Here is a 14,568-nt window from a genome sequence, read left to right on the forward strand (position 1 = left end):
TAGGTAGGTAGGTTAGGTACCTAGTCATAGTTAATTCACACCAAGTTTCTCATAATTACCCACAGGCTACAACAGCGATACTAAAAACACAACTTGCGCAAAGGACGATTAGGAAAAGGATAAACTTTTATATGCTCATCGCAAAAGAAACTAAGTATTCATACATTATCCGCCCTCTTGTCTGGCGACCTTATTTACATAGTACATCGGTATTCGCGGTTTACCGGTTTCCCCCCTTCCCCCTCCTCCAGCTCGCCTCCCGAGCACCTACAATGGTATAAAGGCTCCCTTTTCAGTCCGCAAGTCCGCTCCTGTCCGGCGAGAATAAAAAAACCCTAGCCTCCCAAACAAAGGATCCTCAGAGCAGCTGCTCCACATGTAATATAGTTGGTTGATTTTTTCCCCCTTAATTGCTGTAAGACGACTAGGCACGGAAGGGCCCTTTCCTGGGCCACTCCGCTGACCCGTGCCCGTGAATATTCCACAACCCTTTTTTAAGCTGTCTTGCTCCTAGTAATGTTGATTGATATACACGGAATAACGCTAGCCACTGCTCGTCTTCGGCAACGGCACCTCGAAAAAAAAAGGAAAATCGTCAAGTTGTCGCAGAGACTGGGGTATTGTACGAAATAAAAAAGAAAAGTATCCCGAAAGGGCGAAAACAAAAAGATAATAAAAAAAAAACCATTTAGCTATGCAGAATTCATGCTTATGGAGAAAATTTGCCTGTTGCCCGAATGACAGTCTATTGTTACATTGTCATGAGCGTATCAAGTCGTTACGGCATTATCGGTAACCTCCCGTCGCGGGAGAGCTTGTTGCAATCATACTTGCACGATTCGTTCGTTTATCCATACTTCCGGATCGAGACATGGAAAATTGCCGCTGCTGTCGATCTTCAGATTTCTCTGCGTTGTATGTGTCGCGGTCCGGCGTCGATCGGTCGAAATACCGGCGAGCCGTGCTAGCAAATCCAGATGTCGATGTAGGGATCACTAATCTGCTGCTGAGCGCGGAAGCTAGTCGCCTTTTAGGTAGAGCAGAAGTTGCCAAAGGCTCGGGCTCTTTCGGAGGTGGTGCTAATTGTGATGCGTACTCGCGCGTTCCTGATCGAAGTCCGTGGACTTCGGTGATGGCGCGAGATGGCGCACGGAACTGACCTTCCTCGTCGTCGCGATTCACCGTTCCTTGGCGGGCTCGGGTTAATACGGGCTTCCGATCAGATAAATCCTCAGGTTCTTCTGTAGTAGCGCGCCGCAGTCTGAGTAGTGACGATTGTGATGACTTGCGCGCCTCGTCCGGGTCTTCCGATCCAGCCCGGCGGCTGCGGGATATCAATAAAGAAGTCTTCCGGCTCGGACCGTGCATTGTAGTTTCAGTTGGGGTTGCCGGAGTCGTTGAACTAAACCGCGGAGTCGGCAGCGCACTAGATAAGAAAGTAGTTCCCAGAGTACTATTCCGTCTCTCTTCCATATTTCGCCTCTCTTCAAAACGGGGTATAGTTCTCGGACTGGTGTTGACGGTGAGGTTGCGATCGGCGACGCTTTGCCGCCTCTGGGCAGCTATGCCTTGGAACTTTGTGATATTCGGGCTTGCTAATAGGGGATTCTCTGGAGTCGGTGGCGCTACTTGCGGCTGCGACGGCGGCTTCAGCTGCGCGGCCCCTTCACTTAGCGCGAGACATAATTCAGTAAGACTACGACAGATACTATCTGCCTTTCGTCTTAGTTGGCGGTCGGTAATTGTAGTACCACTGCCAATGCTACTTGCGCCGCTCGAAATAGGCCCTGGTTGGCCAGCGGTACCCATCATCATTGAAAGTGCCAATGCATCATTAGCTGCTGTCTCGAGAGCTTCATAGACTTCTGCGCTGAGAAAGTCCTTCGATTTAGTTAAAGCTGAGGTCAATAAAGGGTGACCATCCTTTTGTGCATTGTTCGCGTCAGATGCCTGTGCAGCGCCCCCAGGACCGCGCTTTGGAGAGGCAGATAATGTGGTTGCGTTGGTGTGAGCAGTCGGAGGTCGTTCATCAGACGCTCGTGAGATAGCCGCACCCGAGGTTGGAGGCAGCTTGCCGGTTAACTCAAGACGATGGATGCGAGACTTGAGGTCATCGAGCTCATCCCATACTGTAGAAGGAGCGGCAGTTGAAGTCGTCGAATTAGTCCCTTCGACGCCGTGATTTGGATCATCCAATTGAGCATCTTGCTTTTGTGATTCTGCTGGTTTTGGTACCAATGGCGAAGAATTGTAAGTGCGAGGATGGCTATAGTTGACATTGGATTGTTTGAGCGAGGACATGCGAGAGGGGAGAGCACTGCCGCCATCAACAGACGCTTGTCTTTTTCGACTATAAGCGGATCCTTGGTCAGAAGGGAGGTCTTGGAAAGCTAAAGATCGGGGTGTTAGTGGAGAACCACGAAGAGCGCTGCCGCTTCTAGGTTTTGTGTCGTCGGCTTTATCTCTGGGTACACCTTTGAATGTTATAGTACGCGGCATTTTCTCTCCTGATTGATCATCACCAAAACCTCGAGACCGAGAGGCCTCCTGATCTGATAGGCGTCGAGCCATTTGAGGAGGGGACGACGGGTTAAATGATGTCGAGACGGCTACAGAGAGAGGCCGTCGGCTACTTCGTGCGACTCGCGACTATAGGTAACGTTAGTTTAAAGTTGGAATGAATATTCGAAATATAAGGCTAATATAATATGATGAATAATAGGAGAGGTATTGATTCCATACGTATATACATAAATCGGGTGGCATAGTCGGCCGACTGAAGAGGGGAAAAAATAGGAAATTTTTTGAGGGCGCTTTGGTCGCGTGGGTGCGCTAACACAGACGCATTTTCTGAAACAATTCAAGCAACAAAGAAATAGTTTAACTTACAAGGGCGCTTTGATTATCCCCGTAACTCCCGTTCACCTCGGAGCGGCTTCGGGACGGATCTTCGCGTGCGATCTTAAGAAATAGATCGCCGTTATCATCGCCGTCTGGACGATCTCCTGCCGAGTCAGGCGGTGTTATTTGCGATGCATCGTCGAGACGTCTTCCTTCAAGCGCACGCAGAGTCCTATCGCGATGATTCGAGTCGCCAGATTCCTCACTTGGCTCATACCCGCGCATCGAACGGAGATTCATGTCGAGAACGAGACTTCGTCTTTCGCCGGATGATCGAAATGATCGGATAGGTGGAATTGATGTTGTACCGCCCGAACTGGTCGAGTTCACGGGTGGCTTATAGGATACAGGTGGTCGTCTTACTATGGAATTTCTCCTGTCATCAGCTGCAGTCCTCTGAATGGTCTTTGGCAGTATGAGTTCTCGCTGCCACTGCGCTCCTTCTTTTGTTGTTTCTTCTTTACTGGTTTCTTCTCTTGTAGATGTGCTTTGACTGTTGTGCGATACATGCATTCGACGCTCAGGCGAATTTTCGATTGCCGAATCGCCTGAAAAAGGCGCGCGTTGGTGTCGCGATTGCACAATAACAACCGCGTCCTTGGAATCCGTAGGCGACTTTGCGCCAATGGTATTGCGCGTGCGCTTATGAGTAGCAGTAATAGTAGAATCTAGAGAAGCAGAGCGCTTTGCATTGATAGATGATGTCGATGTGGCGATCGATTGGGCGGCGGGGGTCTGGAACGTGGATGCCCGAGACCTGGAGGGACTTAATTTTTCTACAGGCAATTGTTCGGGTAAGACAGGTTTGATATTGTCACTATTGTTGCTATTGTTGTACTGCTGATGCGCTGTCAGCGGGGATGTATCCTGTGCCGTATTTGGCTGTGTTTCGCTGTGCTGATCGGGATCGGGCGAGACAGGCGAAGGCGGAATGTGGTGAGACTGTAGAAGCGAAGGGATGGTGATATGATGTTCTCTTTTTAGATCCGCAAACCGAAAAGTAGGGAGTTTCGAGGAACTGTGGCTTTGTCTGTGTTCGTGGAAATTGTCACACTTGGATGGTGTAGGTGGAGCTGTAATTGTTGTTGTGGTCGGCGTGGTTGTTGTTATGATAGTGCTGTTATTAGCAGCGGAATTGGTCGCGATTGCGGTTGTGCTTGCAGTTGTGGTTGTAGCAGTGGCGGTGGCAATGGCAGTGGTGGTAGGAGTAGTAGCAGTAGTAGCAGTGGTGGTAGTGGTAGTGGTAGTGGTAGTGTTTGGAGATAAAAGGGAGGATGCGGATGGGTCCGCTGTTGCTGTAACTGGAAGCGCATAAATTATTAGCGGTTTGTTCCCTCTAGGCTCTAGGTACCTAATTGAAAATTGCTGCCGGGCGGCTGCACCTAAGAAAAAAAAAAAAAAAGAATTTACTACCATGGTGATTACCGCTAGCAAAACGCGGAGAAGGATTAGAGGTAGTTGCCACCTCTTCCGAATCCATTTTCGTCCCAATTTCTCTTTATTATTATTATTTTTTAAATACCACTTTTCAAACCTTAGCAATTGATGCTGTTTTGCTGTCACTTGTCAAGCCGGGTCAGCGTCAGCGACACGCTAGTTCAACTTCAAACTTGCAAGGGGGCTTCGAACAATGGTATTTCTTGCATAAATAACAAAAACGAAAACATCCATGGATTATGTTGAAAGCCGTCGTCCACCTCGGAAAACTGCCTATTGGCGTTTGTGTGCGAGAGAGGATCACAGGCAAAAGGGGAGAAAAAGTAAGAGAAAAAAAAAGAATTAAAGAAATACTATGTTGTATTGTAAAATGAGCGACTAGTAGTAAAGATGACCGAGATTTGACTCCCGTGCTAAAATCTCAGGAGAAATTCATCAGTTGACTTCGGGATCCTCGATCATATTGAGATTTGGCCATGGCAGGGAGGAGGAAGAAGCAGAGAGAGTAGCAGCCCGAGACCTGAGTACAGTCCGTGCCGGGGTAATGGTAATGGTCATGGTCATGGTCATGGTAATGGGAAGGGTAAGGATAGTTATGGATGTGACCCATCGGAAGCCGACCCTCATTAACTAACTAACCTAGGTAGTAAACACTTTGCATATGTCTTTCTTGTTGGTCTTTCGATCACTTTTCCTCGATCGCTCTCATCTCCTATCCCGAACTCGGGTTAGGGCGTACTACTAAGCCGGGGACGTGTACATACTGAGGTCGACTTTCAAGCATTCAGGTTCAATTCCAAGACTGGCCTTGTTCGCCAGAATCCCAAATCGCTAATAACCCGGCAGGATATGGAACCAAGCACGCATGGCAACCGTGTGCCAACTCGGGTGCATGGGTGATCTAATAGGGGTCCGTGAGTTCGGGATGTAGGTTAGGTATCTTCCACATACAATACGTTGGTATGAATACTTTTCAAATGTTATTATCCGTGTTCGTCTGTGCTGCCCTTGGTGATCTCCAACGAGAGGATCTACAGGGTGTAGGAAAACTAGTCCCATTCAGGGGCTTTTTTTAATGAAAAAAAAAAATCTCTTAATAAAATCCCGCTTACACATGTACGATATAATACGTAGATGTAAACGAGGAGCGGCTGCGCTAAGGGGGGGGACTCTTCTTCCTTTCCTTATCCCATCTTCCAGTGGACAGACTCATTACAGATAGCTTACCTATATCAATTCTCATCCTTATTAACTAGGTAGAAAACCAACGTTAGCGGTGTGCGTGGAATGCTCGATGACCTCGATGACCCGTCTGAAGCTTGCATTAGTAGTTCGTGCTCGGCGAAAAATTACCAATCATAGATTCGTCGCTGACGGAGGGGCGCGGTAGATTTTTGGGTAGGTTTGCTGCAACCAACCAGGAATGTCAATTGCTATCTAAGGAGGCTGGTTCCACTGAGATTCAGAGAACGCCCTGTATTCTTTTTTTCTTTTCTTTTTTTTCACAAGCTTATTAAGACTAGCAGCTCCGTGAGGACAAGTCTAGGAGAGTTTAGACAGGGAAATGTGCGACAATTTTTATAAGATTATTATATTAGTTAACTAGTGTATTATATTACTCTAGTACTATGTGGGTATAATCAGGGGCGGAAGTTGCCCACATCGCGACGGGGATTTTTTTTTTTAGTTGTGATTAAAAACTCGCTAAGCTACTATATACCTAGGTACTTGTATACGTACCTCCTACTATGTAGAAGCGTTAACAGCTATCGTCAATATTTTACCATGGTTAATAAATAATATTTATGATGAATTATACTGTTATACATAAACAGGTAGATAATATATTACTAGCGACAGTCTTCGCTTCCACCAGTTTGAACTTTCAACTGATTTTTCGGTATCCCCTCTCTATCTCACCCCCTCTATTTCATCTCAAGACGTGATAGGCGTGCCAGGTGTGCTGGACGTCTGCAGTGCATGGAAGTATGGAGATAGTGACGTTAAGATTTACCTTGCGGAGTCCTGCAAGAAATTGTCAGGCGGCTCCTTGCGAACCTCTCAGAGCCCCTGATTCTCTGCACGGTTCAACTGTATGACCAAAAACTGATAGGCGAATGTCGTTGATATTAAACTGTATTGGCTGCTGACGGGCCGCCGTGGTTGTGTTGTGCTGTGCATTGCATCTCGTGCCCGATAAGCACTAATAAACTTTGGTGGACTCTTAATGCAAGGAATGACCTCGTGGAGTATTGCGGGGTCAGACTGTGTGTGCACTGTGATATTTGCTCGTATGGTTAAACCAGTGGTTTAAAATGGAATCTTTGTGAAAGATATACTGTATAAATATTATTGGTGTATACATAGTAAATATTATTGGCCGAGATTTCTCTGACTTGGACTCCTTTTCCATTACCAATGCTAAGGTTCGCTAAAGTCGCACCAGATTCTAAACAGCGGGTGCGCCCAATCTCATAAAGGGTAATATAAAAGTAGCATGTAAAAGAGATTCTCGGTCAATTTGCCAAAGTCGATCATCCAAGTCGTTTGCGGCGGGAAGCCGCAGGGGTCCCCGGGCTTTTCAATCGCAAACCGCCATCGCGTGCACCGCAAGCGGAAATACCAGGGCTTCAACAGGACTTCAACAGGGCTTTCAACCCCCTTAGCCTGCAGAAGATCAAACGCTTAGCTAAGGCTGCGAGGTCCGTGACAGCACGAGCGTCACCCATCTAATCAAACTTCCTCAAGATCGGATATGTTTCAGAGCCTTAGACAAGACATATCTCTCCTATGTATTTCTACCTAATATGGACGGCTGAGACGTATAATCTGAACCAACTTATAGCCAACTGACTACCTAACCTGTTCTACATCCCGAGAATGTCTCGATGTTACAAAGATTGATAATACCTCTTAAAACGATGATGGGGTTAAAGGCGCGAATGATTGATTTTAGGTACTTAATGGACGGGGTCTCTTGTTTGTTAGTCAATTTATATGAAGAAGTAAGGAGAGTGAAGAACGGGTACTTCAACCCCAACTATAATATATTCACTACTCAACCCGTTTGTAAGCTTAGCCAACTGTTAGATTAATCTCTTGTTTAGACAAGTATAAATGGAAGGGGAACCAGTCTTCTAAGACAGTCGAGAAATGCAAACTACTCTGGTCTTACTTCATTGTCAATCTATTGCAGCTATCATCTAGGCTTTCCCAGTTCTAAAATCAGATACAAAACTAGAGTTCATTGCTCTCCGGAATACATGTCTCATTAAGCAGAGATTGCCGCACTTACAGGGCCATGACTTATTGTCGATTGCAATAATAACAGGCTGCGGCGAACAGAAGAGCCAGTGAAGACTTGATGATCCATACGTCTCTTGATCGTAGATCTATTTATCTGTAAGCGTGGATATTGGATGTTAAGGTCGTGTGATACAACTAAGTGAGAACACGACGACTCTAAAGCAAGAAAACTGCGGGCTTAATTGAGATCAGATTACGGCTACAGCCATGGGCTTGTTGTTATTGATGTCTCGGCGAAGAATTTTAGTAATATCAGTAAAAAGATTCAGTTTCCCATCATAACTTTGTAGAGCTTGCGGATGGCTCGTAAGTTTATAAGTAAAGATATATGCTAAGAGGCACGCTTGATATGAACTGCCCTTGGGAATAAGGACTTACAACTTATGAGCAGTGCGAGTATAGCAAAACTACAGGCTGCAATATGTACCTATGAATGATTCCCCCAAAACCACAACTGTCAATGAAATAAAACTCTTATAATTCCAGCGGATCATGCACACACACACACACACACACAAAAAAAAAAAAAACTTGGTTCTAATTTAGGATATGTATATTCAGCACTTACATATATAACGTTGCTCGTTACTAGAATCTAGTATCTGTATGGCTAGATCGTAACTGGAGTAAACGAAATGTTTGACGATGTTGTAAGTAGTATGAGACGTGTATAAGCCGATTCCCGTGAGCGATTCTTCCTAATGTCAGCTTATATGGATGGAGTGAGAGTCCCGGTCCCGAAGACCAAGAATCTCGGGGATGCATAGCACACCAATAAACTACCTCACTAATCAGCTACTTGGGAACTTCGGGTACGAACATGCATGCTTTAGCCAGTAGTGCTTCCTTTTAACAAAATAAGGTCAAGGTTCTGACGTGTTGCTGACGTTAAAATCAAATAATTCATGCCGGAGATTTCGATAAGATGAGTAAGAGGTGAGGGATGTCACGGCAACAAGAAGGATTGGGATTGAACACCATGTAAACAAACGTTTCAGCGCCACAGGAAGTACCTACAATGTACGTGCAACGAGAGCGACACTCCGTTCATGTGGTTCTTGTATCCACAGGTAACAGAAGTTCACACACGAAGCAGGTCTACATTAACTACCTACCTAGTGTATATAACATAGTAGCAGAATAGCAGCAGCGGCAAACGCCAGCACTAGTACGTATAGCTGGTCGTCGACTAGGGGTTCAGTTATACGGCAGCCGGCCGTTAGATCTAAAGATCTCGTAGATTACCTTTAAGCATGAGACGGCACTTTAACTAGATTTCTAATAGAAAATAGAAAAAAAAAAAAAAAAAAAAAAAAAAAAAAAAAAGAAAGGATACCATGTCAATATGGATTGATTGAGACCCTTAGGCTGTGCTCCACGGAAGTGCAAACCGTTATATTATAGTATAACGACATAATATCAGGATTAATCGTACGCCTGTAAACTATATACCTACTGCGATATTGTATCTGTTAGACTTGTTGCTTATATGTGTGAGGCTCTGTTTCGTACGTAACGGGAACGGGGGGAGAGAGACCCTTATGCGACCATTCGGTAAACTAAGGCTTTTTTTCCCTCAAGCAAATAACCCTAGTTATTCTCTAGAATAACTACTAAATTCCATACTTAACTACCTAAGGTAAGGTAAGTAGGAATCTACTATGTACGCACATACACTGTTCACGTCGCATCTAGTAGACCATTATTCGTATATATGGATCTTATGCGTTTTTATTAGTATGTCCACGTGTCTTAACAGGGTATAAAAGAACTCTCAAAATACATACATACCTCATATAGCGTTTGAGCTTTAAATAGTGTCTTTTCCTTCTTCCTGTCAAGGGATATTTTACATTGAGTTTCGTAGGGCCGACAAGACCGATCGATTGATTGCTGCGGACACGGAGAAAAGAAAACCAATCGACGGTTCCGTCTTCAAGATGATCTTGTCACACCTCTTGATTTGCTTTGGACGGGCCAATCCTACCTAAGGTATGTACAAAATGAGCAGCATATTGACTAAAATAGTCATTTAATTTTTATGCAGGTCGGTAAATCCCGACCATTAAAATTTTAAGACTAGTATCGTCTAGCCATGACGTACGCTCGCCCTGAGAAATGAGAGGAGTAACAGAGGATGAAAGTGGAAACAAATATACCCTGGTCATGATACCGGCACAAAGGAGACAAAGGGATTATTCCCGATGGCGATTTTCTACAAAGTATACTTCTGGAGAGGCGGTTAGTTATAACATCTCCCTACATAGTACTTGGATAAGTAAATCAAACTTTTTCTCATCCGCGCATCGTCAACTAGCGCCGCATTTCCACAAAATCCCAAGCCACCAGCGCCATTTCCGGGTTGGTGCTTGGCATGGAAGAGGCGATTGGCGAAGTCGAAATTATCAGCTGCGAGGCCAAATTTGGCACAGGCCTTCTGATTGGTCAAGCCTTGGCGCCGACCGAGCTGCAGACATCTATTAATAGAACAATTATAATCCCTGTTTTGGCCAGTGTCTCGTTTCGCAAAGCCAATACCCCTGTCAAGAGTATCCATTCAGAAGACCTTGCGCTTTCAACTGTTAGCGGCGTAACAAGTCTCTTGCATTTTGTTGACAATCGCAACTCACAAAAAAAAAACTATCATAACTCCGGCCATCAAAAAAAAAGAAGATGTACACTACAGGTTGATACAACGCCAACAATGAAGGGATGATTCTGCGGTTATAATTATTTCAGGCACATTTTTAGCGCGAACAGGTCGGCAATGGGTATCTTTGCGGTAGCCTATCGCCGTACTCTCCGTACCTTTCATAATAGACCCACGGGAGCCACGGGTACCTTAAGTACTACATGTAGCCTATGTAGGTACTTACCTATGTACCTAAGCTAGTGTATTGTACTAACCTAGTGTAATAGTAGCTGCTTGTGGTAGGGAACTACCTATGGAGCTGAGAGGCCCCACACTGGATTGAGCTTGTTAACGCTTCACGCCGAGGTCAAAGTAGCGAACTTGTTTCAAACACTGCCTTTGTCCATAGTGGCTGTACCCCAGTTCTACTGCCCATGTAGGCCTGCGCTAAGGCCAAGTGCTTCCCTCTAGCGCAATCTCAATCTCAATCCCATCCCAATCCCCATTCCACATCTTTTCTCCTCCCTCCAGAATTCACCCATTCATCAGTCAACACACACACAACAATTCCACACAATCCAGCGTCCTCTGTCCCTCCACCGCATCCCATCCGCCTTTTTCTCCCTCTTCTCTACTTGCGCCCACCCCCGGGTTTTTTTCTTCCTGGTTCTTTTCCCCCCTTGTTGACTTGTTTTTTCTCTGAAAGTGAAAGACAGCGTGCGAGAGTGCATAGGTACTGGTGTCTGTCTCTCCGAACGCTTGTCGATCTTCCAATTAATTCTATCCTAACCATTCTTCTCAAACTCTCTTCGTATCGTACATTAGCAGAACGAAACCCGTATCGCCAACCGCCGCACTGCCTACTTGCTACCCGCAAACAAGTCCATTACTTAAAACTATATGGTACACAAGGTAGTGAAGGGTGGTCTGCGCTAACTTCCTAATGGCTTCTGAATGCTAGCACTTTAAGAAAAAGAAAATACACCTACTCTCTCTCTCTCTTCTACCTCATTTTTAATACTTGACGGGACATTCTACCCTTCTTACAAATCTTCATTCATTGTTCCCTCTTGCCGTCTCGGCCTCTAGTACAGTCTTAACTCAAACCTATACTCCCTCCTACGACGCAGCTAGCGGTTGCCCTTACTCAGTGGTTGTCAATTATTACGAGAGAGACGTTATGAGTGTGGAGTGTGTGTGTGTCTCAGCTTAAGTAAGGACTATAATAGGTGGCTAGGCTCAATTTGCCCGGCGGTGACTGTGAAAGAGACGGAGAAAACCAGTTAAGAGTAGGAAAAAAAAAAAAAGAAAAAAAGGATACAGCAGCGCTGTCCTGCACAAAGCTTATACAAAGTCGTTCAACAACATCGTTCGTTAAGAGGTTGTTAATTTTGTGGAAATATTCAAGTTCATTTGGGGCGAATCGCTTGCGACGAAATACCAATCGAACAATCCAAACCTTGGATATACGGATACACGAAAGAGAAGAAGAAAAAAAGAAATTGAGTCAGTATCAGTGATAAAGAGGAGGGGTTTTAAGAGACGGTTAGTGGCAGTGTCAAAAATGCCTTCAGCAACTGCTAGACGAATGTATGAGGATCAAATACCGTCATTCATGTCGATTTTCGATCCTGAGACAGATAACACTATTGACGAGAGAGGATTGGTAACTGTGGTAGACCCTAAGTTGATGGAGATGGACTCTTCATGCGCACATGGACACCTGTCTGGTGGGTTACCACAACAACATGCGTTACGGCCCTTACCGACAGATCCTTCGCACCGTCACCACGACAGCACTTCAACGCAAAACTCTGAGTCTGCAGATTCTTCCCCAACAACGACCTTAACAACAGATACATCTTCCCTTTCCGACCCGTCACCGTCATCTTCTCCCGACTCGCCTGTCAATTTGATACCTTTAAATTCTTTTCCAGGTACCAATTTCGGAGGTTTGCCGTCCACAATGAATAACCTCACCGTCAATGACCCTACCATCCGGGAGCGACCCATGACGTCTCCTTCCCCGAGGCGAAGAAATATGAAAGGTCTGTCAATTCAACCGCCGTTCATGAGCTCACTTTCTTCCAATTTGGTATCCGAACCTTCGTCGCCTTCCTTTATTAAACCAAAGATTCCTGCCATGAAGCGAAAACCTAGTCAGCTCAGTCTCAAGACTGATTCAACCGGGCTTAACATTCGACCTACTATCCTCGAAGTCCCGAGTTCACCTGCCCTTCCGCCGATTCTGCAACGCAGATCCCTAAAACACTCGACATCTTCGCCTCACATGCTTTCTGGATTGAAGTCGTCCACTTTCGGTCCAGCTGGTGGCATGACTTTCCCAACTGTTCTTGAGCGTGGTACCTCAGGTTTGTCTGAAGTATTACGTCCGACAAAACAGGGAAATCATTGCCCAGGTTTTGATACTACTATCCTTGAGGAAGATTCGCCTATCAAGACGCAGCTAGCGAATCGCGCTGCGATGGATTTCGAGCCGTTTATCGAGCCGGAAAATAACGAAGATCAGAAGTCACCAGGTTATCCTGATGGTCCTATCGCCATCTATGACGACAATGTTTATCTCTACTTAGAACCCACCGCGGAAGAAGCATCTAAATTTGATGTGGTAATAAATGTAGCTCGCGAGGTGACCAATCCTTTCCAGGCTACAAACAAGAATTTTAGAATGAGCCAGATCGAATCACCTATTCCCGACACCGCTATGACAAACGACAGCTTCGCCACCGCGTTTGAGTATCCTCCCTCGGGTGAGTATTCGGAAACACCGACAACTCCAAAGGCGACTAACGCCATTTTCGAACCCGAATATATCCATATGCCGTGGGATCATAATACCGATATCGCTACAGATCTCATGATGCTTTGCGAGACAATCGAGAAGCGCACAAGGGAAGGAAAGAAGGTTCTTGTTCATTGTCAGCAGGGCGCGAGCCGTTCGGCCAGCTTGATCATCGCATACGGTCTTTACCGAAACCCCGGATTGACTGTTAATGATGCTTACTACGCTGCGCAATCGAAGAGTCGATGGATCAGTCCGAATATGCGATTGATGTACTGCTTACAAGACTTCCAGAAGGAGGTGGGCAAGAAGAGGCTAGCTCCTCGATCTGCTGCGGGACCTCGAAGCGGCAGAAGCCCTACAAAACATCACCGTCTTACACTCTCGGCCAATGCGATTGATATGCAACCGAAAGAACCAATGACGGCGCCATTGCCAGACGAGGAGGGAAGTGTCAATGGCTCCAGCAGAGAACGTGCACCGAGTCATTCTCGTGGGAAATCTACTCCGAACCTGGAATCTATGTATCCCGGCCCATCGTCTGCTCCGTCAAGCTTCTCTTGGTCTGAAAAGGAAGATCCACAAGATCCTGGCAAGCCTGGACGCTTCAACTTTGGTAGCTCGCTTGAACCACCTCGGTTTTTCGAACCCACTCCCCAGCCGAGCCAGACATCTTCACTTAAACCGGCTTCGTCATTTTTCAATCCGCCTCCGTCACCCGGATTCTTCAGACCTCCCCCGTCTCCAGGATTTGGTCCTAATGGTCCTTCAGGCTTTGGATTCGGCTTCAATTCTTGCTCTAGTTTCGAGGAACGCATGGCAGAGCCAAGTAACGGACGAGATCTACCAAGAGATCTACCAATCGTATCAGCCCCGCCTGATGATGATGATGACGACACTCTCATGTCGCCTAGAGCAGAAACTATGACTAGCAATCCTCTGCACGACTCCTATTCGGAGATGTCTGGCGTGAAATTTCTCGAGGTTCCTCCTACCCCTAGTGAAGGTCTCTTCTCCCCGCGACAAACCATGTTCCCGCGCGATCCCTTCTTCCCCTTTGGACGTCCTACTCAGATCGCCGACCCGAGAAGCCCACCTACTAAGGGTGAAACACCTATCGTTCGATCCATCGACGACGTATTATAGTACCTTCTATCAGTCGCAAATTATTGATGTGATAACGCGGCGTATGCTATACGAAATTCACATACACTCTGAGCCCAAGACTGAGTCGGGATGAGCCAATAGTCTTTTTCTTCTTTTTCTTTTGTTTACTTTTACAATTGCAGACCGTCACTTTGTTTTCCTTATCAAGTTGTTTACTTTGTCATTTGGAGTGGTTCAGGCAGCACCGGAACGGCGGAGTCAAATACCCGGACGGCACAAGTTGCGAGGCCTCTCCTAAGAGGATTGGAGAAGCTCTCGCGAGGTTGGTTTTTAACGGCTAGCCATATGGAAAAAAAGAAACACCCACTGGTGGTTTGGGAAG

The 14,568-nt window shown here is 46.0% G+C and overlaps 2 protein-coding genes across 2 annotated transcripts; one reads left to right on the plus strand and one right to left on the minus strand.

The window, feature by feature from the left end:
• Nucleotides 1–786: 786 nt before the first annotated feature.
• F4812DRAFT_452742 (uncharacterized protein) lies at nucleotides 787–4,381 on the minus strand (the record flags this gene model as incomplete). Its single annotated transcript, XM_047936396.1, has 3 exons — nucleotides 787–2,649; nucleotides 2,890–4,283; nucleotides 4,339–4,381. 3 exons carry the CDS (start codon nucleotides 4,379–4,381, stop codon nucleotides 787–789), a joined length of 3,300 nt encoding a protein of 1,099 aa, XP_047786974.1.
• A 7,042-nt stretch (nucleotides 4,382–11,423) lies between these two features.
• On the plus strand, nucleotides 11,424–14,311 carry F4812DRAFT_149541 (DSPc-domain-containing protein). Its single transcript, XM_047929703.1, has one exon. It carries the CDS (start codon nucleotides 11,841–11,843, stop codon nucleotides 14,223–14,225), a length of 2,385 nt encoding a protein of 794 aa, XP_047786975.1. The 5' UTR covers nucleotides 11,424–11,840; the 3' UTR covers nucleotides 14,226–14,311.
• Nucleotides 14,312–14,568: the final 257 nt, after the last annotated feature.

The sequence above is a fragment of the Daldinia caldariorum genome (genome assembly GCF_022478825.1).
Source record: "Daldinia caldariorum strain CBS 122874 unplaced genomic scaffold F4812scaffold_18, whole genome shotgun sequence".
NCBI lineage: Eukaryota > Fungi > Ascomycota > Sordariomycetes > Xylariales > Hypoxylaceae > Daldinia > Daldinia caldariorum.

Coding starts and splice junctions, on each gene's coding strand:
- F4812DRAFT_149541 (XM_047929703.1), top strand. CDS start 11,841: ATGCCTTCAGCAACTGCTAGACGAATGTATGAGGATCAAATACCGTCA.